At 68.2% G+C, this 21,229-nt stretch overlaps 2 protein-coding genes across 3 annotated transcripts; one reads left to right on the top strand and one right to left on the bottom strand.

Annotated features, from left to right (window-relative positions):
* The first annotated feature begins 1,332 nt into the window (after positions 1–1,332).
* MAP3K6 (mitogen-activated protein kinase kinase kinase 6) lies at positions 1,333–11,612 on the top strand. Its single transcript, XM_075173543.1, has 28 exons — positions 1,333–2,189; positions 2,692–2,831; positions 3,505–3,528; positions 3,947–4,134; positions 4,244–4,412; positions 4,609–4,715; positions 4,844–5,014; positions 5,333–5,445; positions 5,597–5,756; positions 5,885–6,035; positions 6,242–6,352; positions 6,425–6,474; positions 6,607–6,702; positions 7,004–7,088; positions 7,170–7,303; positions 7,385–7,512; positions 7,609–7,745; positions 7,925–8,030; positions 8,191–8,348; positions 8,461–8,641; positions 8,720–8,882; positions 9,155–9,320; positions 9,406–9,591; positions 10,023–10,128; positions 10,371–10,617; positions 10,858–11,113; positions 11,231–11,307; positions 11,435–11,612. The coding sequence occupies exons 1-28, from the start codon at positions 1,910–1,912 to the stop codon at positions 11,589–11,591; spliced, it is 4,047 nt and encodes a 1,348-aa protein (XP_075029644.1). The 5' UTR covers positions 1,333–1,909; the 3' UTR covers positions 11,592–11,612.
* On the bottom strand, positions 11,606–18,340 carry SYTL1 (synaptotagmin like 1). 2 transcript variants are annotated; one of them, XM_075173546.1, is made up of 15 exons: positions 18,172–18,340; positions 15,948–16,244; positions 15,456–15,601; positions 15,273–15,381; positions 14,880–14,919; positions 14,420–14,519; positions 14,107–14,201; positions 13,310–13,432; positions 13,046–13,212; positions 12,858–12,960; positions 12,592–12,753; positions 12,441–12,519; positions 12,266–12,365; positions 11,979–12,184; positions 11,606–11,872 (listed from the first exon to the last, which is right to left on the bottom strand). In XM_075173546.1, the coding sequence occupies exons 2-15, from the start codon at positions 16,193–16,195 to the stop codon at positions 11,733–11,735; spliced, it is 1,818 nt and encodes a 605-aa protein (XP_075029647.1). In that variant the 5' UTR covers positions 16,196–16,244; positions 18,172–18,340; the 3' UTR covers positions 11,606–11,732. The 2 variants fall into 2 exon arrangements, with proteins under 2 accessions (XP_075029647.1, XP_075029645.1); XM_075173544.1 differs by lacking the exon at positions 18,172–18,340 and adding an exon at positions 17,364–17,512.
* Between the last annotated feature and the right edge of the window lie 2,889 nt (positions 18,341–21,229).

Genomic DNA, 21,229 nt, shown 5'->3' with positions numbered 1-21,229 from the left:
CCCGGGGGGCTGTGGCGGGCAGGGGTGGCCACAAGCCGAGGCTGGAGGAATTGGGGGAGTTGCTGGGCTGGGCTCCCTGGCTCCAGATGAGCGTGGGCCAGGGCTCGAGGCGGGGACACGCACCTCTGCGGCCGCATCCAGCCCTGCTAACGCTGGGCGATGGGGAGGAGGGACGCATTCCTTCCTGCGGCAGCAGGGGAGGAGGCCGGGCACGGTGTGTGCCGCAGCCACCGCGCCCCCGGCTCTGCCTTCCCCGAAATGGCGGTGGGGCTGAGCAGCAGGCCTGGGCAGGCAGGGCTCCGTGTCCCGCCGTCCCCGGGCACCCGCCGTCCCCGCTCCTCCCTCCTGCCCCGGGCTGGCCCGGCCCTGCCGTGGGAACAAGGCTGGGACAGTTTGTCTGTCTGTGCGGTGGCTTGTCTGTCTGTGCAGTGGCTTGTCTGTCTGTGCAGTGGCTTGTCTCTCTGTGCGGTGGCTTGTTTGCCTGCACGGTGACTTGTCTGCCTGCGTGGTGGCTTGTCTGCCTGCTCGGTGGCTTGTCTGTCTGTGCGGTGGCTTGTCTGCCTGCACAGTGGCTTGTCTGTCTGCACAGTGGCTTGTTCACCTGCTCGGTGGCTTGTCTGGCAGTGCAGTGGCTTGTCTGCCTGCTCGGTGGCTTGTCTGCCTGCGTGGTGGCTTGTCTGTCTGTGCGGTGGCTTGTTTGCCTGCACAGTGGCTTGTCTGTCTGTGCGGTGGCTTGTCTGCCTGTTCGATGGCTTGTCTGCCGGCACGGTGGCTTGTTTGCCTGCACGGTGGCTTGTTTGCCTGCACGGTGGCTTGTCTGCCTGCTTGGTGGCTTGTCTGCCTGTGCAGTGGCTTGTCTGTCTGTGCGGTGGCTTGTCCACCTGCACGGCGGCCGAGGCCAGGGTGCTGTGCCAGCCTGTCCCCTGTCCCCTGTCCCCGCAGCTCTGCCCGCACGGCCCCCTCCTCCCCAGCCAGCCCCCCAGCCCCTCGCCCCAGCCGGGGGGATGCGATGGGAATACGGGGGGTGGGGGGGCTGCCTGGCCCTTCGCCGCCCAGAGAACCCCGGCTTCGCTTCGCCGGGCGACTTTGGGGCCGTTATTTCGGGAGAGGGAGGGGGAACCGGCCCCCCCCACACTTCCCCTTCCCCCCTCTCCCCTTTCGCAACCGGCCTTTTGCAACCGGTGCCCGTCGCGGGGCAGGATCCGGCCGGGGGGGTCCGTCCCGTCCCGGGGCGAGCAGGCGGGGCCGCCGGTGACTCACGGCCGGGCCAGGCGGAAGCGGCGCCCGGTGCCCGGGGCGGAGCGGGGCGGAGTGGAGCCCGGTGCGGGGCAGCCCGGGAAGGAGCCCGGGGAGCGGGGCGGACCCTCCCGGTGCGAGCCGGCGCGGTAGGGAGCTCTCCCGGTGGGGAACGGGGCAGCCCGATGCGGGCTCTCCCGGTGGGGAACGGGGCAGCCCGGTGCGTGCTCTCCCGGTAGGGAACGGGGCAGCCCGGTGCGGGGTGCGGGCTCTCCCGGGAAGGAGCGGGGCAGCCCGGTACGAGCTCTCCCAGTGGGGAACGGGGCAGCCCGGTGCGTGCTCTCCCGGTAAGGAACGGGGCAGCCCGGTGCGGGGTACGAGCTCTCCCGGTGGGGAATGGGGCAGCCCGGTGCGGGGTGCGGACTCTCCCGGTAAGGAGCAGGGCAAGCCGGTGCAGGACAGCCCGGTACAGGGTACAGGCTCTCCCGGGGGGGGAATTAGGGCAGCCCGGTGCAGACTACGGGCTCTCCGGAGGGGAATAAGGCACCGCGGTGCAGGGCAGCCCGGTGCAAGGTAAGGGCTCTCCCGGTAAGCACCAGGGCAGCTTGGTGCAGGGTACGGGCTCCCCCGGTGCTCGATCCGAGCCCCCACGGTGGGTCTGGCTGTCCCGGCCATGGAGGTGCCAGGGACCCCCCCGGTCGCTGGGAGCTGCTGGCAGGACCCGCTGGCTGTGGCGGGCACGACGGGCCGGCCGGTGTGCAGGATGCGGGGACGGGCAGGTGGGCGACGGGCGCTGAGCGTCGTCTGCGTGCTGGGCCGGGAGCCGGCCGCCTGCCCTGCGTTGCGCAGCCTGCGCGACGCCTGCCGCGACCTGCGGGCACGCCTGCACGCCTTGCCCTTCGGCACCCTGGCACTGGGCGACACCGCCACCCTCGACCGCTTCTACAACGCAGGTGAGGATGCGACCCGCTCCGCCGGCGGCATCCCTGGTGTGGGGTTTCTATCACCCTCCTTTTCCTGCTGTTCTGCCTGGTTATCCCAGTTGTCTGGGAATATCTGGGCCGAGGCTTTCCCTAGCCCCCGCGCAGCTCCCGGCGGAGCTCTGCCGGCTGTGTGCTCGGGTGGTTTCGCTGTTTGCTCTTTTGCCTTCCTCCTGTTTACTTTCCAGGGTGGTTGGACATTTGTCGGGACGTCCACACGGACATTAAACAGGCGGGTGTGATTTCAGAAAGGGTGGGTTTTTTATGGAGGGTTTGCTCAGGGTTCAACCCTGTGCCGCGGCAGCAAGCGGGTGCCCCTCACTGTGGCCTCAGGTGCTGTGATGGCAGGGGCCATCCCCTTTCTTAAGGGGGTGTGGACCCCCCCCTCCCAAACCTGGGGGTGCCTGGTTCCCCTGTCCCATGAATTCGGGGTCTGGCGTTGGTCCCGTGAGCATCCCCACCGTCCCGCCCGCAGACGTGGCCGTGGTGGAGCTGAGCGACTCCATCTGCCAGCCCTCCCTCTTCTACCACCTGGGCGTCCGCGAGAGCTTCAACATGTCCCACAACGTCCTGCTGTGCTGCCAGGCCGACCTGTCCCCCCTCCAGGCCCTGCAGGTCAGCAGGGACAGGGACAGGGACACCCCGACCGCCCCAGGTGTTGCTTCTCCAGGATGGGAATAGCCCCAAATGCCTGGAGCATCCGTGCCGGCAGGAGGGGGATCTCCATCCCTCCCCTGAGCCCAGCCGAGTTCCCACGGTCGCATCCTGCTCTGGCAGAGATTTCCCTGTGTCTGGATGGGATGAGGAGGGGGTGGCTGGGGACCCTGCTGAGCCCCGGAGCTGGGTGTGGGGTGCTGGGTGCTCCCCTGGCCCCAGCCGGCTGGGAATTCTGCAAGAGGTGCTTTTCCCTGGGAAAAGCCGATTCCTTGGAAGCAAAACCCTCTGCACGGAAGGGGCCGGCGGGAGGGATTCTCGCCGCTCGAGGAAAAAAATGCGGATGGGAACGTGTCCAAGTCGTCCCCAAACATCGCCCTGACTCGGGGGAGCACCCGTTTGGAGACCCCTTCCCTGTGCTGGGTTTGGATGAGAACCCGGCTGCCTGGGGTGGGGGGGGTCCACACACGACCCTCACGGTGTGGGGGCAACTGGCCGCCCACGTGGTTCGGCCCCAGTGTCCCTCGCTGTCCCTGGCTGTTTTCCAGGTGACTCCGATCCCTGAGCCTGAAATCAGCTGATTTCTTTTGCCGGGGACGCTCATTAAATCCCTTCTCCTTCCCTCTCTCCCCAGGAGGACATCTGCCAGAAGAACTCGGTGCGTCTCTTGTCCCCGTGCTCGCTGCCGCGGTGCTGGGGGGTTTGAGCCCCTCTCTCCCCCCAGAGCTGCCTCTCCCCAGCCTCAGCGGGTGGATATTGCAGACAGGGAGTGAGATGTCTCCCCAAATCTGAGTTGGGGGGGGGTGTCACTCACTCAGAGCAAGTGCCAGGAACAGCAGCATGGAGAGGTGTACCTGGTTTTGAAAAGAACCAGGAGTGTTCACTCTGGAGCGTAATAATGGCAGTCAGAGATAAAGCTGGTTTGTCTTTCCCTGCTAGTGACTTATGGAAGGTGGTTGCGTTAGCATGGCCTGTGTGGTCCGGGCAGCGTGGGGAGAGGGAGCTGGTCCATGACACGAGTAGAGGGGTTCTCGGCTCGGCTGGCTCAGCTGCTCACCCCTTCTCCCCTCCCTCAGGACCTCTGCAGCAGCTACACCTTCATCCCCTATGTGGTCACCCCCCAGAACAAGGTCGTCTGCTGCGACGCCGGGGCCATGAAGTATCTGACGGAGCTTTTCCAGCCCAGCTTTGAGACAGAGACCTTCTTCACCCCGCTGGCAGCCCGGCTTGTCCAACTGCTGGAGGGGATCCCCACCAACTCCTGGTACTGCTGCCCACCCCTCCGGCTGCGGGCAAACCCACGTGGGCTGGCAGGGCTTGGCAGAGAATTGCCACCACCCCAAAAGCCCCACGTCTCTACCCCTCATCCCCAGCGGGTATTTTCGGGAGATGATCCGGCAGGATATCCGGAGGGCACGGGAGAGGTACCGAGGGGAGCAGCTGAGCCGGGAGCTGGCCCGCATCCAGCAGCGCCTGGACAGCGTGGAGCTGCTCAGCCTGGACATCGTGGTGAACCTCCTCCTCTCCTACCGCGACGTACAGGTGAGGGCTGGAGGGGGGGTCCTGAGGAGGTCCTGGGGGCCATATCAGCATCCCGGGGGGGTGCTCCACAGCCTCCGCTTGCTCAGAGGAGCTTGCAACCCTTAGGGCTTGGCTGGTCCAGGGAGAGCATTGCCCCGCGGAGCTGGGGACGGGCAGCACGGGGGCCACCGGCTAAGTCCCACCACCGTCCCCGCAGGATTACGATGCCATCGTCTCGCTGGTGGAGACCCTCCAGGCGCTGCCGACCTGCGCCGTGGCCGAGCAGCACAACGTCCGCTTCCACTACGCCTTCGCCCTCAGCCGGTGAGCGGTGGCGGTGGGGGGGGGGGACACACACACACATACCCTGGGCATCCCGATGGCACGGGGTCGGGGGACCGAGGGGCCGTGCCGGCGGTGCCGTTTGCCGAGCGCCGGTCGCGTGTGCGCAGGCGTAACCGTGCCGGGGACCGGGAGAAGGCCCTGTCGGTGCTGCTGCCCGTGGTGGAGCGCGGGGAGGGGGCTGCGCCCGACCTCCTCTGCTTGTGCGGCCGCATCTACAAGGACATGTTCATCGGCTCCGGCTTCACCGACACCGAGACGAGGGACCAGGCTTTCTACTGGTGAGGCTGGGGACAGGGCTGGGGACAGGGCTGGGAGCCACCTGCCTGCCCGTGCCCCATCCGGGGGGGTTTACAGGGGCTCTGGGGGCTTTCTGGGCAGCGCAGCCCCACGTTCAAACCCCCCCCCAGCAGCAGCGCAGAGGCAGGTGATGCTAATTCCTACTGGGCTTTTATGGTTTTTACTTCTTTTTTGGATTTTTCTGGTTTGGGAGTGCTCCCTCATCGTAGGGGGCTGCTTCAGGACCCCGAGGCAGCCGCGTTTTGGCTGGCAGGGGGGTGGCAGCACCCGTGCCCTCCACCCCCAGCATCTCTGCCCAGGTACAGCAAAGCCTTCGAGGTGGAGCCGAGCCTCCACGCGGGCATCAACGCCGCCGTCCTCCTCGTGGCCGCTGGGCACCAGTTCGAAACCTCTGTACAGCTGCAGCAAATCGGTGGGTGCCCACCCGCGGGTCGAGGACAAGGACCCAGCGGGGATGGGGACCAGGTGCTGGGGTCCATTGGCATCGGGGCACCCCCGGAGTGGCCGTGCCCGGGTGCGGGGATGCCAGCGGAGGGGTGATGGGCTCCGGTTCCCCCATCCAGGGGTGAAGCTGAGCTGCCTGCAGGGTCGTAAGGGCAGCCTGGAGGAGCTGCGCTACTACTGGGATGTGGGATTTTGTCTCGGAGCTGGCATCTTGGCCAACGACCTCAGCAAAGTCATCCAAGCCTCTGAGAAGCTCTACAAGCTTAACGCGCCGGGCTGGTACGGCACGGCACAGCGTGTGCCCGGGCGAGACTGGGTCTCCAGACCCCGGTGGCTGTGCCCCAGGAGGGGGTTTAGGGGCTTTTAGGGGGTGCTGGGGACATTCTCTCCTCTCTCACCCCCTGCAGGTACCTGGTCTCGGTCATGGAGACCTTCCTGCTCTACAAACACTTCCAGAGGAGCCCGCAGGTCCCGTCCGCCCGGCAGGAGCTGGCTGATTTCTGGCTGGGCTTTCTTCTCGAGGCGTGCCAGCCCTTCATCGCCGCGCCACGCTGCCCGGTGAGGGGTCCCACGGAGCTGACCCCCTCCTGCCCGGCCCCCCGACATCCCTGGGGACCACCCGGTCATCTGGGCTCACCGGGGATTTGGGGAGGCACCGAGGAGCCCAGTGGTGCCAACCCCAGTGGGTGGGTGGGGGTGCAGGGGTGTGGGCTGGAGACCCGGTGGGGTTGGGGGGCTCAACCCGCAGCCACCCACTGCCACAGGTTCTGGTCCTGGAGCTCAGCAAGGTCCTGCGGCCGGCCCGGCTGGCACTGCACGGTGGCACGGAGGAGCCCACCCTGACGCTCGCCCTCGTCTGCCCCACAGAGGAGGAGGTAGGGATGGGGCTGGGGGGAGGCTGGGGGGGTCCCCACCACCCCCCTCCTCACCTGTCCCTTCTCCTGCAGAAAGCGGCCTCAAGCTGGACCTTCGCGGCCACGGCCATCCGGGGTGTCAGGTAAGCGTGTCCCCGGTCCCCTCGCCGGCAGGACCGAGGATGCCCCCCGTGTGCCCGCAGCCCCTCTGCCCGCCCCGTGGGCAGCATCAGCCCCAGCGCTGACGGGGCGGGGGGGGGGTTCTCTCCCTCCAGCATCTGCAAGTGCGACGAACGGGGCTGCTTCCTCTACGTGGTGCACGTGGAGGAGGATTTCCAGCTCTACTTCCCCTCTCAGCAGCACTGCCGGTGGTGAGCAGAGGGTTGGGGGGTACGGGGACCCCCACATTGCTGGTGGGGGCATGGGGGACCCCCGATCACTGCCCTGGTGAGTGGGGAGGGATGGGAGCTTAATTTTGGGGGAAAAGGGGTGTTCCTAGGGACGCAACCCCTGCAGCTGCGTCCCACAAAGCAGGGTGGCACAGACCCCCCATGCCACTGGTGGGGGACAGACTGGGAAGGGGGAGCAGGAGCCCCTCTGTGCCGGGGGGTCAGTGGCTGGGTCCCCAGCATCCTCACTGGGGCTCAGGACCATCGGTCCTCCCGCCGGCAGGTTCTGCGACCAGATCCAGTCCCTCCTGGCCAAGCAGGCGACGGGTGGCGAGGAGGTGCCCAGCCCCACGCAGCCCATCCTGGAGGTGAGATGGGGACACGAGGTGACATGGGGTGACACGGGGTGCTGGGTGGCACAGGCTGCCACCTCGAATCTCTGCCTGCAGTACAGCTACGAGTACTCAGAGACGGGCGAGCGGGTGGTCCTGGGCAGGGGGACGTACGGGGTCGTCTACGCTGGGCGCTGCCTCAGCAACCAAGTGCGCATCGCTATCAAGGAGATCCCGGAGCGGGACAGCCGGTAGGTGCCATGCTGGGGGGGTCCCGGGGGGGTCCCAGGGGACCCTGGGCAAGCCCCTCACCCCAGTGTCCCGCCGCGCAGGTACTCGCAGCCCTTGCACGAGGAGATCGCCTTGCACAAGCGCCTGCGGCACAGGAACATCGTGCAGTACTTGGGCTCCATCAGCCAGGATGGCTTCATCAAGATCTTCATGGAGGAGGTGCCCGGAGGTGGGCAGCGCTGGGGATGGGATTTGGGGGTCAAAGGGGGACACGTGGCCATATGTGGGGTCTAAACGGGGTTGCTGCTCCGTGCCCCCTTTCCAGGGAGCCTCTCGTCCCTGCTGCGCTCCAAGTGGGGACCCCTGAAGGACAATGAACCCACCATCGTCTTCTACACCCGCCAGATCCTCGACGGGCTCAGCTACCTCCACGATAACCACATCGTGCATCGCGACATCAAGGTGGGGCATCACCCATCCTGGGGACACGAGGCCTGACCCCCTCATTTCAGGGGGGCACCAGGCAGCCAGGAGCTGCCCCTTCCTGCCCAAAGTCCCAGGGTTGATGCCCAACGGCCCTGCTTGAGCTCCAGGAGCATTTTGTGGCTTGGTTTTATTTTGGGGTGCCTTTCTCACACCAGGGAGACAACATCCTCATCAACACGTACAGCGGGGTGCTGAAGATCTCCGACTTTGGTACCTCCAAGCGGCTGGCGGGCATCAGCCCCAGTGCCGAGACCTTCACGGGTGAGGGCAGCACGGGGCTGGGGGCGGTGGGACGCTGAGGACCAGGCGATGCTGGGGTCTGCATCCTTGCACCCAGCATGGGGAGAAGGAGGACCCACCCGGAGGGGGAGTTTGGGTGGTGGATACGGGCTCCTCTCACCCCTCCTCATCCTCTCCCCAGGCACCCTGCAGTACATGGCCCCAGAAATCATCGACCAGGGGCCGTGGGGCTATGGGAAGCCAGCGGATATCTGGTCCTTGGGTTGCACCATCATCGAGATGGCCACGGGCAAGCCCCCCTTCTACGAGCTGGGCAGCCCCCAGGCTGCTATGTTCAAGGTACCCATGGGGTTGGGCAGGGGATGGCGGGGGGGGGGTTCCGCAGCTCTGAAATTGTCCCCCCTTGGGGTGGCCGGTCCCTTTGCAGCCCCCACGAGTGTCTCTCCTCCAGGTGGGCATGTTCAAGATGCACCCGGAGGTGCCCGAGTCCATGTCGGACAAAGCCAAGACGTTCATCCTGCGCTGCTTCCAGGCCGACCCGGCCGAGCGGGCGACGGCCGCGGCGCTGCTGCAGGATCCCTTCCTCGCCGGCGCCAGGAGAGCCCGGAGCCGGGCCCTGCCCCCGGCGGGGGGTGAGTCTGGGGGGGGGGGCAGGATGGGGGGGCCTGGCACGAGCTGCTAAATAACCATCTTCATCGTCTCCCTGGCAGGTGATCCCCCCCACTTTGGGCAGCGGGATGGGGATGTGGAGGGCAGCGATGGGACCGGGGGATGTTCCTCAGCCAGGCAGGATGCCCCGGTGAGGGGCACAGCGGGCAGCCCCCTGCTCCCGTGCCATCCTGGCGAGGCAGCCTCCAGCCACAGCTACTTGGGGTAGGACATCCTGGGCATGGGGGTGATGGAGGGACCCAGGGGTGGGAGTTGGCTTTCTGCCTCCCATGGCACCCACTCCCCCCTGCCATATCCCAGCACTGCACCCCGCGATGCCCCCTCGTTGTGCCAGGGCATCACATCCCTCCCAACTACAGCTTGGGGGGCTTGCGGGAGGTCCCCCATGCCCTCTGCCAAGCCCTCCCTGAGGCCACGCTCCTAAATGCCCGAGGCCGGGGAGGGGGGCAGTGCCAACCCTGCCCACCTTCCCCCAGCACTGCCCAGGGCTCGGCTGGCTCCGACCGCAGCCTGCGCTCGTCGTCCCCCGAGGAGAGCGGGGACGGGTTCCTCCTGCGGAAGGACAGCAAGCGCCGGGCCACGCTGCACCGCGTCCTCACCGCCGAGGCACCGGCCATCGTCGCTGCCTTGCAGGAGAGCCAGGTGGGTGCTGGGTGCCCGGGGTGGGGGGGTCTGCATAGCAGCTGGGCATGGTGGCAGCCCCTGAGCATCTCCTTTGCCCACCCAGAGCACGGTGGGTGCGAGGTTGGGCTCGGAGCATCTCACCCAGCTGCTGAGCTGCCTGCGGAGCTACATCCAGTGCCCCAGCCAGCACCAGCTGTGCCAGGACCTGCTGGCACTGCACACCCGGCTGCGGGCCGAGGGGCTGAACCTTCCCCACCTCCGGGCTCCCCTCTTGGGCTTCCAGGCAGCGGTGAGTGCCCGGGATGGAATGGTAGGGTGCTGAGTGGGTGATGCCCCGGTGTGGGCAATGCCCCGGTGTGGGTGATGCCCTGGCACGGTGATGCCCCGGTGCAGGCAATGCCCTGGCACAGTGATGCCCTGGCACAGTGATGCCCTGGCACGGCGGTGCCCTGGTGCAGGCAATGCCCTGACATGGTGATGTGCCGGTGTGGGTGATGCCTTGGCATGGCGATGCCCTGGTGTGGGTGATACCCTGGCACAGCAATACCCTGGCACGGCGATGCCTTGGCATGGTGATGCCCTGGTGTGGGCGATGCCCTGGCACGGCGATGCCCTGGCACGGCGATGCCCTGGTGTGGGCGATGCCCTGGTGTGGGCGATGCCCTGGTGTGGGCGATGCCCTGGCACAGCGATGCCCTGGCACGGCTCTGTCCCTTCCAGGTGAGACGGGTGCTGCGCCGGCATCACATCAAACCCCACTGGATGTTTGCTCTGGACGATGCCATGAGCCGGGCGGTGCAGGCGGCTTTCACCGTGCTGGTGAGAGGTGGGTGGCACTGGGGGACGGCCGGGATGCGGGTCCGGGTCCCACCACCGTGGCTGGGTGGGTGGAGGAAGAGGGCGGCTGGCCCAGGGTGGGCTGGGGCACTTTGGGGTGCTGGGAAAGGGATACGAGGGGGAGCCAGCACTGGGGCAGCCGTGGCTCAGCTCCCAGTTTTGTCCCCCGTGCTCTGGGGTCCGAGGCCATCGGGCACCTCCCTGTGCCCACCCCCGTCTCTGCCCCCGCAGACCTGGGACTGAAGCCCGGCTGCCTGGGGGGGGACAGCACCAAGGACACAAGTGACGAGGACGACCCCGTGCCGCCGAGGCTGTCCATCCCTGGGAGCCGACCCCAGCAGGACAGCACCAATTCGGGGCTCAGCACCAATTCGGGACTCAGCACTGGCCCCAGCACCCTGGCGGACTCCCTGCCCTCCCTGCGGACACCCTCAGACCTGGTAGCACAGCTCTGCCACCTCCGCACAGAGACAGGCAGGTAAGGCTTCACGGGTCCTTGTGCCCCCATCTCCCCCGGTGCCAGTCCGTGCCCCCCCCGGTGCCAGTCTGTACCCCCACCGGTGCCAGTCCGTGGCCCCCGGGTGCCAGTCCGTGCCCCCCCCGGTGCCAGTTTGTGCCCCCCCGGTGCCAGTCTGTACCCCCACCGGTGCCAGTCCGTGGCCCCCGGGTGCCAGTCCGTGCCCCCCCCGGTGCCAGTCCATGCTCCGCTCTCCCCCAGGCTGCTCCAGGAGCTGGCTGAGAAGGAGCAGGAGTGGCAGCGGCTGGTGCAGCGGGTGCTTTGCTCCGGGGACGATGGCACCATGGTCCCCAGCCGGCCCCAGCGCAGCGGGGAGCACGGGGAGGCCCCCCCGGGATGCTTTGCCCTGGGGCAGGATCGCTCGCCCCCAAGCCCCCAGCCCCACCAGGGACGGGCTGACCCCCTCCTCCTCGAGTGGCTGCAGCGACACGGCACGGACCCGGCCACCACGGCCACGGTGAGGCCCGTGGCCACTTGGCACACAGAGCTACGTGGGGGCTGGGGGTCACTGGTGTGAGCAGGGCAACCCCCATCCCCGGCATTGCCCCCCAACACCCCCCGCCACCTCCTGCAGCTCCTCTCCCACGGCTTCACCCTGCGGGACCTGCTGGGCTGTGCCACCCGTGACGACCTCTTCTACGTGGGCATCAGGTACCCCCAGCCCACGTTGCCCCTCCTGGCCTGGCCAGGGTGGGGAGAGCAGGGTGGCAGTGCTGGGTGGGGGGGGGACACATGGCTTGGTCCCCCTCCCTCCCACAGCCCCCCCGTGTCCCAGCAGGCGCGGGCCGGCGTACCGCCTCTGGGCAGCCATCCTGGAGCACCGACGGACCCTCGCCCAGCGGGAAGGGGACACGGGGGACCCCGGGGGACCCAGCCAGCGGAGCCCGGGGGCTGCCACCCCGGGAGCAGTCGGGGTACGATCCCCACAACAATAAACAGCCGCCAAATGTGCCCTCCGGTGCCACTTCATTGCTGCCGCAAACGTCGGGGCGGGGGGCACAGACCCCAGCCCCACACAGTGATGCTCCGGGGGCAGCTCTGTCCCCCTACGCGTGGTCCATGAGGGGGGCTGGGGGCTATGCCCGGGGGACCAGGTTGGTCCGCAGGGGCAGCAGCGCTTCCACCCACTGCCCGGGCTGCTGGAGCAGGCGTCCCCACACCCCCCGCTCCTCCGCCGTCGAGTCCATCCAGCCCACCGGCAGCCCGTAGCTGCTCCCTGTGGAGAGACCACCACCGTCATCCCCCCCCCGCCGTCACCACGCCACTACCACCACCCCCCGTCAGCCACGGGGGGCACCCCGGGGCTCCCCCCCCTACCCCACCTGTGCCCAGGCTGAGCCGGATGCCACCCAGCTGGCGCTTGGAAAAGGCTTCGTGGTGCCAGAGGGTGAACTCGGCGCACGCCTCGGCCAGGTCCTTGGCCTGGAAGCCGTCGTACACCATGGTGTGGTTAAAGAGGGGGTTGAGGCTCCGCTTCACCACCCGCGTCTTCTGCCGGCTGGCCTTGCTGTCGTCCGGCAGCACGTAGCTGGGGGTGACAGGGGGGTGAGGGACACACACACACACCAGCCCCTCTGGGTGCCCCCCAGGGTGCCCCCCACCCTCTTACCACTGGACGAAGGCGTCCACGGTGCCGCTCTGCAGGGGGATGAGGCTCTGAGCATCCTTCACCCAGATGTGCAGCTCGCCCGTGGGTGGCAGCCCCCCGTCTGCAGGTGAGAGGGGTCAGGGGCACCCTGCCGTGCTGGACCACCCCCCTCCCAATGCCCACGGGCACCTCTCACCTTCCGAGCCGGCGGGGATGAACTTCAATGCCAAGTTGAGGTTGCCCCGGCTGGCGAGGCCGTCGGAGGAGATGGGCATCTGGGGAGGATGGGGGGGTTATGGGGGGCTGTGGTGAGGCGGGGGGATGGGCTGGGGGGGCTGGGGACTCACCCGGGGCTGGAGGCTGAACCACTCGGGGCGCGTGTTGGCCCAGTCCCAGGCGCCCAGCGCGATCTCCACCTCCCCCAGGAAAAGGTTCCTGCCCAGGCTGTCGTGGTGCCACACCGAGAGGTTCAGGGTCCGGCCCTGCAGGTCCCTCTTCTCCAGCTTGTACTGGCGGGGAGGGGACACAGACAGGGTGACGTTATCCACCCCCACCCATCCAGCCCCCCTTGAACCAGGGGGACCCCCCCAAAAACCACCCCAGGCTTAGAAACCTTGAGGGTCTCATTGAAGATGGGATCCAAGCTCCTTTTCCGCACCGTGGTCTTGCGTTTGCTGCGGTTGGACTTATCCGGCAGTAGGTACGTCTTGATGTACCTGGCACCAAAAAAAGGAGGTGGATGCAATGGGTACCCACCGTGGGCATCGCCCGGGCATCGCCGCTCGGAGCTGGGACACTCACGGGTCCGACCGCTGCTTCTTGGCCTCGGCCAGCTCGCGGCACCGCAGCACGTGGACCTGCAGCTCCTTCTTGGCCGGGTCGTAGCGGAGGGAGAACTGGACGCAGCCCCGCACGGCCACGCTGCCCAGCTCGCCCTCGCTGTACAGGCTCATCAGGCTGCCGCTCAGCTGCGGGGCGGCAGGACGGGGTCAGGCCCCCCCCCCGAAATGGGGGGTTGGAGAGGTGACACCCCCCCTTCCGCATTGGCAGCCCCCAGCCCCGTACCGTGGAGGAGCTGAGGCTGGACACGGAGGAGCTGGTGGTCAGCAGGCTGCTCGGGGGCACGTGGCCGTTCTGGGGGGACACCCGGCCCGGGGATGCCTGATCCGTCTGGGGGGTCCCCGGCCCCTGGAAATGCAAAGCAGAGGGGAGTCAGCACCCCCTCCCTGGACCCCCATCCTGAGGGCACCCAGCTCCCAGCAAGTGCCTGGTGCTGTACTGGCCTTGCATGCCCCAGGCTGCCCCATACAGCACCCTCTAGCCCCATACAGCCCCCCCCGCCCCATACAGCCCCCCACCAAGCCACATACAGCCCTATATAGCTCCCTCCAGCCCCCTCGACCCCATACAGCCCCCCCAGCCCCATACAGCCCTATATAGCCCCCTCCAGCCCCATACAGCCCCCCCAATCCCATACAGCCCTATATAGCCCCTTCCAGTCCCTCCAAACCCATACAGCCCCCTCCAGCTCACCCAACCCCATACAGCCCCATACAGCTCTCCCAACGCCATACAACCCCATACAGCCCCCTCCAGCCTCCCCAACCCCATACAGCCCCATACAGCCCCATACAGCCCCCCCAATCCCATACAGCCCCATACAGCCCCCCCAACCCCATACAGCCCCATACAGCCCCCTACAGCCCCCCCAACGCCATATAGCCCCATACAGCCCCATACAGGTCCCCTAACACCATACAGCCCCCTCCAGCCCCATACAGCCCCCCCAACCCCATACAGCCCCCTCCAGCCCCCCTAACCCCATATAGCCCCATACAGCCCCTCCAGTCCCACCATCCCACCTCCCCAGCATCGGGCCCGCTGCGTGCGGAGTCGGGCTCCTCCTCATCTTCCTCCGCACTGGACGTGCCGAAGGGGTTCCCACCTACCGTGTCACCTGCAAGGGTGCCGTGTGGGCAGGGGGTCCCGAGGCAGCAGGGATGGATGGGGCGGGGGGGGGGGTCCCCTTTTTTTGGCAAGAGGAGCAAGCAGGCAAGCGAGGGATGGGGGGGCTAGGATGGGGGGCCGGGAGGAGGTAGGAGGCTGGTAAGCAGTGCTGGGGGGGCTCCAACCCCCCAAATCTCAACAGCACTGACCCCCCCCCATCACGGTTACCTGGCTGGGCTGGGACGTCCTGCTCCCTCACCGGGACGTCACCCTGACGCAGGGGCTGTGACACCGGGATCCCCTGCAGAGCCGGGGCCGTGGGGCTGGGCTGCGAGGTGGCACGTAGGGGAAAGGGTGAAAACGGGCACCCCGGGCACCCTCCTCACCCCCGCCTGCTCCCCTCGCTCCAGCCCCTCTGGGTGCCTGGGGACGGGGTGGGGGACATCCCATGGGACATCCCCCATCGCTCCCCACCCCACGGGCTTCAGGATCCTACTTTGCGAGACCACGCACGAGGCTGGCCCCCACGGCAGCACCCTCCTGGGGTGACGCTGCGGCTCCGGGTCCACGGCAGTCAGGGTGACCCAGGCTGCAGGGTGCTCCCCCACTGACCGAGCCCATCACCAGGGCGTCGGGTACCGGCTGCAGGCTCTGCTGTGCCCGCTCAACCCCCACACCAGGCACCGACCTGGGGCTCTGTGGCTGCCTGCGCCTCCTCCGTAGGGGGGCTGCGAGAAGAGACGGTAATTAGTTTTTCTCGACAAGTCATCAAGCTAATGAGCTAACGAGCGCCTCCCCCATCCCCGCAGCTATTTATAGAGCCGGGGTCCGGCAGGGCCGCAGAAACCCCCCTGGGAGGCGGACAGACAGACAGACAGACACCGGGACAGTGGACAGACGCCGGGACGGCGCAGCTCTGGCCATGCCATCCCCTTCACCACGGCTCTGCTCCCACCTCCCCACTTCCAGCTCCCCCTGGGGATCTCGGGGCCGTGCCACCCCCCCACGGGGTATCGGTAAGAGATGCCACCAGCCCTGGGGCACCCAGGGGGCGAGAGCCCCACCCTGCCACCACCCTCACCTCTCCTCCGGCTCCGCCACACCATCCTCATCCTCCTTCTCCTCTGCCAGCGGCTCGCTGATGGCCTCCAGCTCACCTAGGCTGGGACCACACTCCGGGTCCCCAACTCCTGGGGACATCGGGGACATCAGCGGGTTGAGCCCCAGCCCCCGGCGTCCCCTCGTGTCCCCGTCCCTCGCCTACCCCGCGGCCGCCTCCTGCGGCGGATGGAGGCACGGACGAGGTCGGAGCCCAGGTGGTGCCGGTGGCGCTGGGCGCGGGCGTCGCAGAACCAGTCCCCGGTGAGGGTCCTCAGCCGCGCCGGGTCCGACACCGACTTGCGGAGTTTGCTGGTGGCACGAGGGTGGCGTTAGCTCCCCCCCCCCACCCTGGTGCTGCCATCGACCCCTGTGCCACCGTCCCCATCACCCTTCCCACGTGGCTGATGGAGCCACCATGATTGGCCCTGGGGACACCAGCCACTGTCTCCCAGGGGGTTTGGGACCCCCAGTGCTGGTGTCACCCACTGCGGGGCTTTACCCTGGCCAGGCTCACTGGGTGCCGCCATCCCCAGGGGAACAGGGACCCCCAGCATGGCTGCTCTGTCCCCAAGGGGGATGGACCCCAGGCTGGCTGCTCTTGGGGGTTTCACCCTGTCCCCAAGGGTGACGCTGAGCAGGGGACCCCCCACCTCACCTGATGCGTCCCTCCTCGCGCCGGCGGAGCTGCCAGTCCCGGCGCAGCACCTCGGCGATGGCGCGCCGCTCCTCCTCCGTCAGGAAGCTCAGGTCCAGCAGCGCCTCGGCCCCCGGCTCCAGCGCCATGGCGGGGCGGGGGGGTAGAGCGGGGGCACCCCGGGGTGCTGGCCTAGGCGGGTGCCGAGAAGCGGGGGGCTGCGGCAGAGGGGACTCAGCGTGCCGGGCATGCACCAGTGATGCCAGCATCTGGAGAGGGACCTCGGGGCCGCTTTGGGGTGGGAATCATCCTGACCCTCTGCAAAGAGATGGAGTGGAAGCTCAGCATGCACAGCCCCCCCCCATTGCACCCCAAAACACCCTCGGGAGCCCAACGGGGACAAACCGAGGGGTGGGATGATGCCGAGGATGCCAAGGGAAGGAGCACGGGCAATCCCGCGGGAAGGGTGCAGGCAGGCTCAGGGAGGCCCTGCCGCTTCTCCTGCTGCCAGGCCCCGCTGCCGGCCCCGTGCCAGGGCCAGCCCTGCCCGCTGCCGGGATCCTGCCCGCAGCCCGTGTTTGCAAAGGGTGTTTGCTCAGGGCCGGCCCTGCCCCTGCCTGCTTTCCCACGGGCTTCATCGGGTGCCACAGCACCAGGACGGGTGGCAAAAGGGGGGCTCGGCTGCCCCCATCATGGGCTGAGACTGAACCAGGCTGAGACCGTACTCAGCTCATCACAGCTCCCAGGGTGGTGGGTGCAGCGGGGGCTCTTGCCCCACTGCCCGGCGTTGCCTCAGGGCTGCCCTTCCTGGGCCCGGCGTTGGGAAAGCGCTGCCCGGCGCGAGATGCCGAGGGCAGGAAATTGCAGCAGTGACGGGGCAGAATCAGTCCTGCCACCCCCCGGCCCCCCGCCGGGACGCGAGCACCGGCACGGCTGCACCCCGGCACGGCTGTGGGGGTCCCACCTCCTCCGTGGGGCTCGGACACCAGTGGCCCTGTCCCCAGCCCCGAAGGTGACTCTGTCCCTGCCCCACAGGTGGCCCTGTCCCCAGCACCACAGAGGGTCCTGTCCCAGCCCCACGGGTGCCCTTATCCCAGCCCTGTGGGTGGCCCTGTCTCAGCCCTGTCCCCAGCCCCACAGGTGCCCCTGTCCCAGCCCCGGGGGGGTCTCACACATCCCCCAGCATTGGGGACCCCAGCCCAGGACCCAGCGCAGGACCTGAGCACACCAGTGCTGTGGGTGGGCTGGGTGCCAAACCCACCATAACCCCCCCTCATCCAAGCAGCACCGGGAACCCCCCACATCACGCACCGGGGACCCCCCCACACCACCTGAACCCCCCCTCCAGCACCCCACGCTAGGCTGAGGGAGCCTGCAACACCCACCAGCACCCTGCACCCAGCCAGGGCTGGGGGGGTGGTCTCAGGGGACACGTACCGGCTGTCACCGGGGCTGGGACGATGCTGCTGCTGCCTCCCCGCCGCAGCCCGCTCGTATCCTGTTTACTGGCGGCACACGGGGGTGTCCCCCCCACCCCGGAACAGAGGCGGCACCCAAAAAAGTCACCCAGGTCTGGCCCAGGCGCTGCCGTGGTTCCCCGGCCCCCACGGGGACCCCGGCGGGTGGGTGCAGCCGGGGTGTAAACAAGCACCCACGTTCCGCTCCTGCTGGTGTGCAGAGGGGTGCTGGGCACCCGGCCCCCCACCCTGCACGGCAGACCAGTCAAACCAGTTAAACCTCCCCAGTAAGCCACAACTGGGGGGGTGCGCATCTCCTTTCTTTCTTTGCAAGCAGCCTGCCGCGATGGAGGGGGGGCGAAACATCCCCCCCCCCAAATGCACCCAGGCTCAGCCCCCCCGTGCCCCCCCCACCCCCAGCCCCCTGCGGACTGGCAGGCCCCAGCCGCCCCCACCACAGCCCAGGGCTGCACCCCCCAGTGCCCCCCCACCCTCCTCCCTGCGCCAGGGGCCCTGCAGCCCATCACCGTGCCCTCGGACCCTGTCCACCCCCACCGGCCAGACCAGGCCTCCAGCACAGGGTGGGGAGGATAAAAGGCACAGCAGAAATTCGGGTCCCGGAGCCCCCACCCCATCCCTCCTCGGTGGGGAGCAGACGGGGGGGAGGGCTGCAGCCCCCCCCAAACAGGGCGAGAGGAACCAGACCCCCAAACCCCCCCCCACCCCAGGGTGCCGGTGCAGCCCCGCCGTGGGGCAAGCAGTGGGGTCAGCCCCACGGCCGCCCTTACCTGCCCAGGGCTGCGCGTGGGGTCACGGTGGCTCGTGTCCCACCCCCCCCAGCACCCCACGGGGACCCTGGTGGCGGCGGGTGGCCCCCGGTCCCCACCCGCGGCAGGGTGCTGGCGGCCTAGAGCTGAGTCAACCGCAGCCGAGCAAGCGCCTCCTCGCCCCGGCGGCAGGAAAGCAGGGACTGGAGCCAGCAGCACCCGCCGGACGGGACTGAACTGGGCTGAACTGGGCTGAACTGGGAGGCGTCAGGCAGGCTGGGAAGGGGTGGTGCGGAGGGGAAGCACCCAGGGGTAGGGGGACCCCAAGCCCGGTGGAGGCTCGAAGCCAAGGGTGTGGGCACGGGGATGGGGTGGGAGACCCCCCCCGTCCTCACCCAGGGGTTCCTGGGGAGCGCACGGGGCAGGATGCGGCCTCGGGGGTGCCTTATCCGGAGCAGCTCTGGGAGCGCTCCCGGGCTGCACTGGGAGGACTGGGTGGATTGGTCTCTGCTGGGCATGGGCGGGGTGGCAGCAAATCCGCCCTCCCCGCAGCACCTTGCAGCCCCCCACCCACCCCGAACGCCCAGTGTGGGGCAGTGCGGGGTCCCTGGGGCTTTGCAGGGGTCCCCAGCCCGTGGGGCAGCCCCAGGCCCCCAGCTCACCCCACGGGTACCCCCAGACCCCCATCCCCTATCCCATGGGTACCCCCAGCCCCCCAGCTCCCACGCTGCCCGGCACAATCCCGTTTGCTCCCAGGACAAACCTGGGTGCTCAGCCCCACGCAGGATCAGGCCAGCAATGCCTGGCAGTGGTAAACCCCAGCACCCAGGGCAGGAGCATTCTTCCCCGGCACAGAGGGGGCCTGTGCCTCAGTTTCCCTCGATCAGAGGTGGAGGGCGGCTGGCGGGGGGGGCGGGTCAGGCTCCAGCCATCACCCAGCTTTACGGGGAGATGGCAGCGCTGCTGGGGGAGGAATTGCGGCGGGGTGCAGCGGCAGCAGCCTGGCAGCACACACCGAGCGCAGGACCGCAAGAAAAGGGGATTATTTTTAGCGTGGTTTCTAAGGAAATGAGACTTTAGCAACGGCTCTGTCTGTCTGTCCCGCGGCCGCCATCCCCTTCCTCTCCTCGCAGGGCGCTTGCTGCTCAGCTCCGACAGGGAGAGGTCCCAGACGGACGAGGTCCCTGCGATGGATGCTCTGGAAACGCAGCGAGCGTGGCCAGGTCTCTGCAGGGGACGATGGCTCGGGGACTGTTGTGTCCCCACGGGGGCTGCTCGTGGGCTGGTGGCTCTGCTCTGGGTCACCCAGGATGGGCACCGAGCCCTTTCTGTGCGTCCCAGCCCAGGACCCTTCGTACCAGCAACGTCCAGAACGAGAAATGTTTATCAGCTGAGGCTGGGACAGGAAAGGACGCGGCAGGATCCATCCCCTGCTCCTGGATCTCTGGAGATGGATGGACAGATGGGTGGACGGACGGACGGATGGTACCTGACACCTCGGTGATGGGCTTGCTCACCGGTGCAGTGGCCCTCCTCGGGGCCGCGGGCAGGCTGCAGGGCACAGCGCAGACAGAGCCAAACCCCGTGGCCGGAGGCGTGGGGGAGCAGTGGGTCACATCCTGCGGTGTGTCCCCGGTGAGCCAGAGCAGTAGTGAGTTTGCTGGGTCTCAGCCATAGCTGCTGTCACACCGCAGTGCCGGTGGAGCAGGGCCTCCCTCGGTGCCTCCCTCCACCCGTGGCCGGAGGCTGCGTCAGCCCGGTGACACCCAGGAACACCCTGGCCACCAGCACAGGGTGCTGGGCCAGCCCTCGGGGACAGTTTTCCTTGCAGAGACCCCGGAGCGAGCCAGGCAGCCGCGATGGCCTGCAGCCCAGCTCCAGCCACATCCCGAAGCAGCATCTGGGGAGCAAACCCCCTCCGCCTGTCCTCTGGGTGCTGGGTGCCGGGTGCTGGGTGCTGGCAGCATCCCCACGGGTGCGCAGAACAGGTTCTGCCTCATTTCTGCGCCGGGCGTTCGGGGAGGGAGCGGGGGCGAGGAGCAAGTCCTGTCCCGCTCCCCAGCCCTGCTCCCCCCCTCCCCAGACTCGTTCTTCGGGTCCGTGAGGCGCAGGCAAGCCTGGCTCTCCCGGGAGGGGAAACTGAGGCAGGGAGCATGTGCCGGAGCATTGGCAGCGTCTCACCCACTGGTGGGTTTGCAGGTGGGGGAGTGGAGCAGCACCTGGGGTGGGCAGCACCCGTGAGCCCATCAGCTGAGGGCACCCAGGGTGGGCTGCAGGGCCGGGGGGCACTGAGGGAGACAGAGGCTTTCAAGGCTCCTGCGGGTGCTGAGCTCCACGGCCACCATCTCCAGAGGGACAGGGGCCCTGGAGCCACCCCAGCCCACGTCCCCCCGGCCAGGAGGTGCTGAGGGGAGCAAAGGTGGTGGGGAGAAGGCCGGGAGGGATGGGGGTCCCTCCCCCGGGGACCCCGGAGGGGAGGACAGGGCTTCATCCTGACGCACGGAGCCCACGCAGGCGGCAGATGCAGGAGATGCCAAATCCCCCCCCAGGCACCAGCTGCAGGACACAAACATCTCTGCAAACCGAGGGGGGGTTTCACACCCCAAAGCTGCCCCACAGACACCCCCCCACACAGCCTCCCCCAGCCCCACCCCCCCCCCGCCCTTTCTGCCATCGCTTTTACACCGCCCCGTCCCACCCCACAGCGATGGGGTCACCTGGCTCCGTTCCCCTCCCGGGGACCTGGCTCCCCGCACGCTCCCCGGGGACGCGGGGCCGGAGCCCAGCTCCCAGGGGCCGGGGGGCTGTGTGCTTGCAGCCCCCTCTTCGTTTTTAATTTTTAATCCCCGCAATAGAGCAGGGACCTCGCGGCGTTTCCACCTTTGGCTCTGGCTGGGGATGATGTGCAAGGCCTGCCCGGGAAGACGCGGGCACCAAGAGCCCCAGGGTTGGGTCTTGCACCCCCTTCCCCTCCCCTGCCTGGGAAACAACGTGGATGATGGGGTGGCCGAGGATGAGGAGGGAGCTGCAGCCTCGGAGGCATCATGGCCGCAGGCAGCCCAGCCGCCGCCACTGGCGT

This window comes from Calonectris borealis, chromosome 25 (assembly GCF_964195595.1).
Source record: "Calonectris borealis chromosome 25, bCalBor7.hap1.2, whole genome shotgun sequence".
NCBI lineage: Eukaryota > Metazoa > Chordata > Aves > Procellariiformes > Procellariidae > Calonectris > Calonectris borealis.
This window is presented reverse-complemented; position numbering and strand designations above follow the sequence as displayed.

Coding starts and splice junctions, on each gene's coding strand:
- SYTL1 (XM_075173546.1), bottom strand. CDS start 16,195: ATGCTGGCATCACTGGTGCATGCCCGGCACGCTGAGTCCCCTCTGCCG. Junction 14,520..14,879: donor AGGCAGCCACAGAGCCCCAG/GTCGGTGCCTGG, acceptor GCCACCTCGCAG/CCCAGCCCCACGGCCCCGGC. Junction 13,433..14,106: donor GCGGGCCCGATGCTGGGGAG/GTGGGATGGTGG, acceptor TTGCATTTCCAG/GGGCCGGGGACCCCCCAGAC.
- MAP3K6 (XM_075173543.1), top strand. CDS start 1,910: ATGGAGGTGCCAGGGACCCCCCCGGTCGCTGGGAGCTGCTGGCAGGAC. Junction 4,716..4,843: donor TACGCCTTCGCCCTCAGCCG/GTGAGCGGTGGC, acceptor GCGTGTGCGCAG/GCGTAACCGTGCCGGGGACC. Junction 10,618..10,857: donor CTCCGCACAGAGACAGGCAG/GTAAGGCTTCAC, acceptor GCTCTCCCCCAG/GCTGCTCCAGGAGCTGGCTG.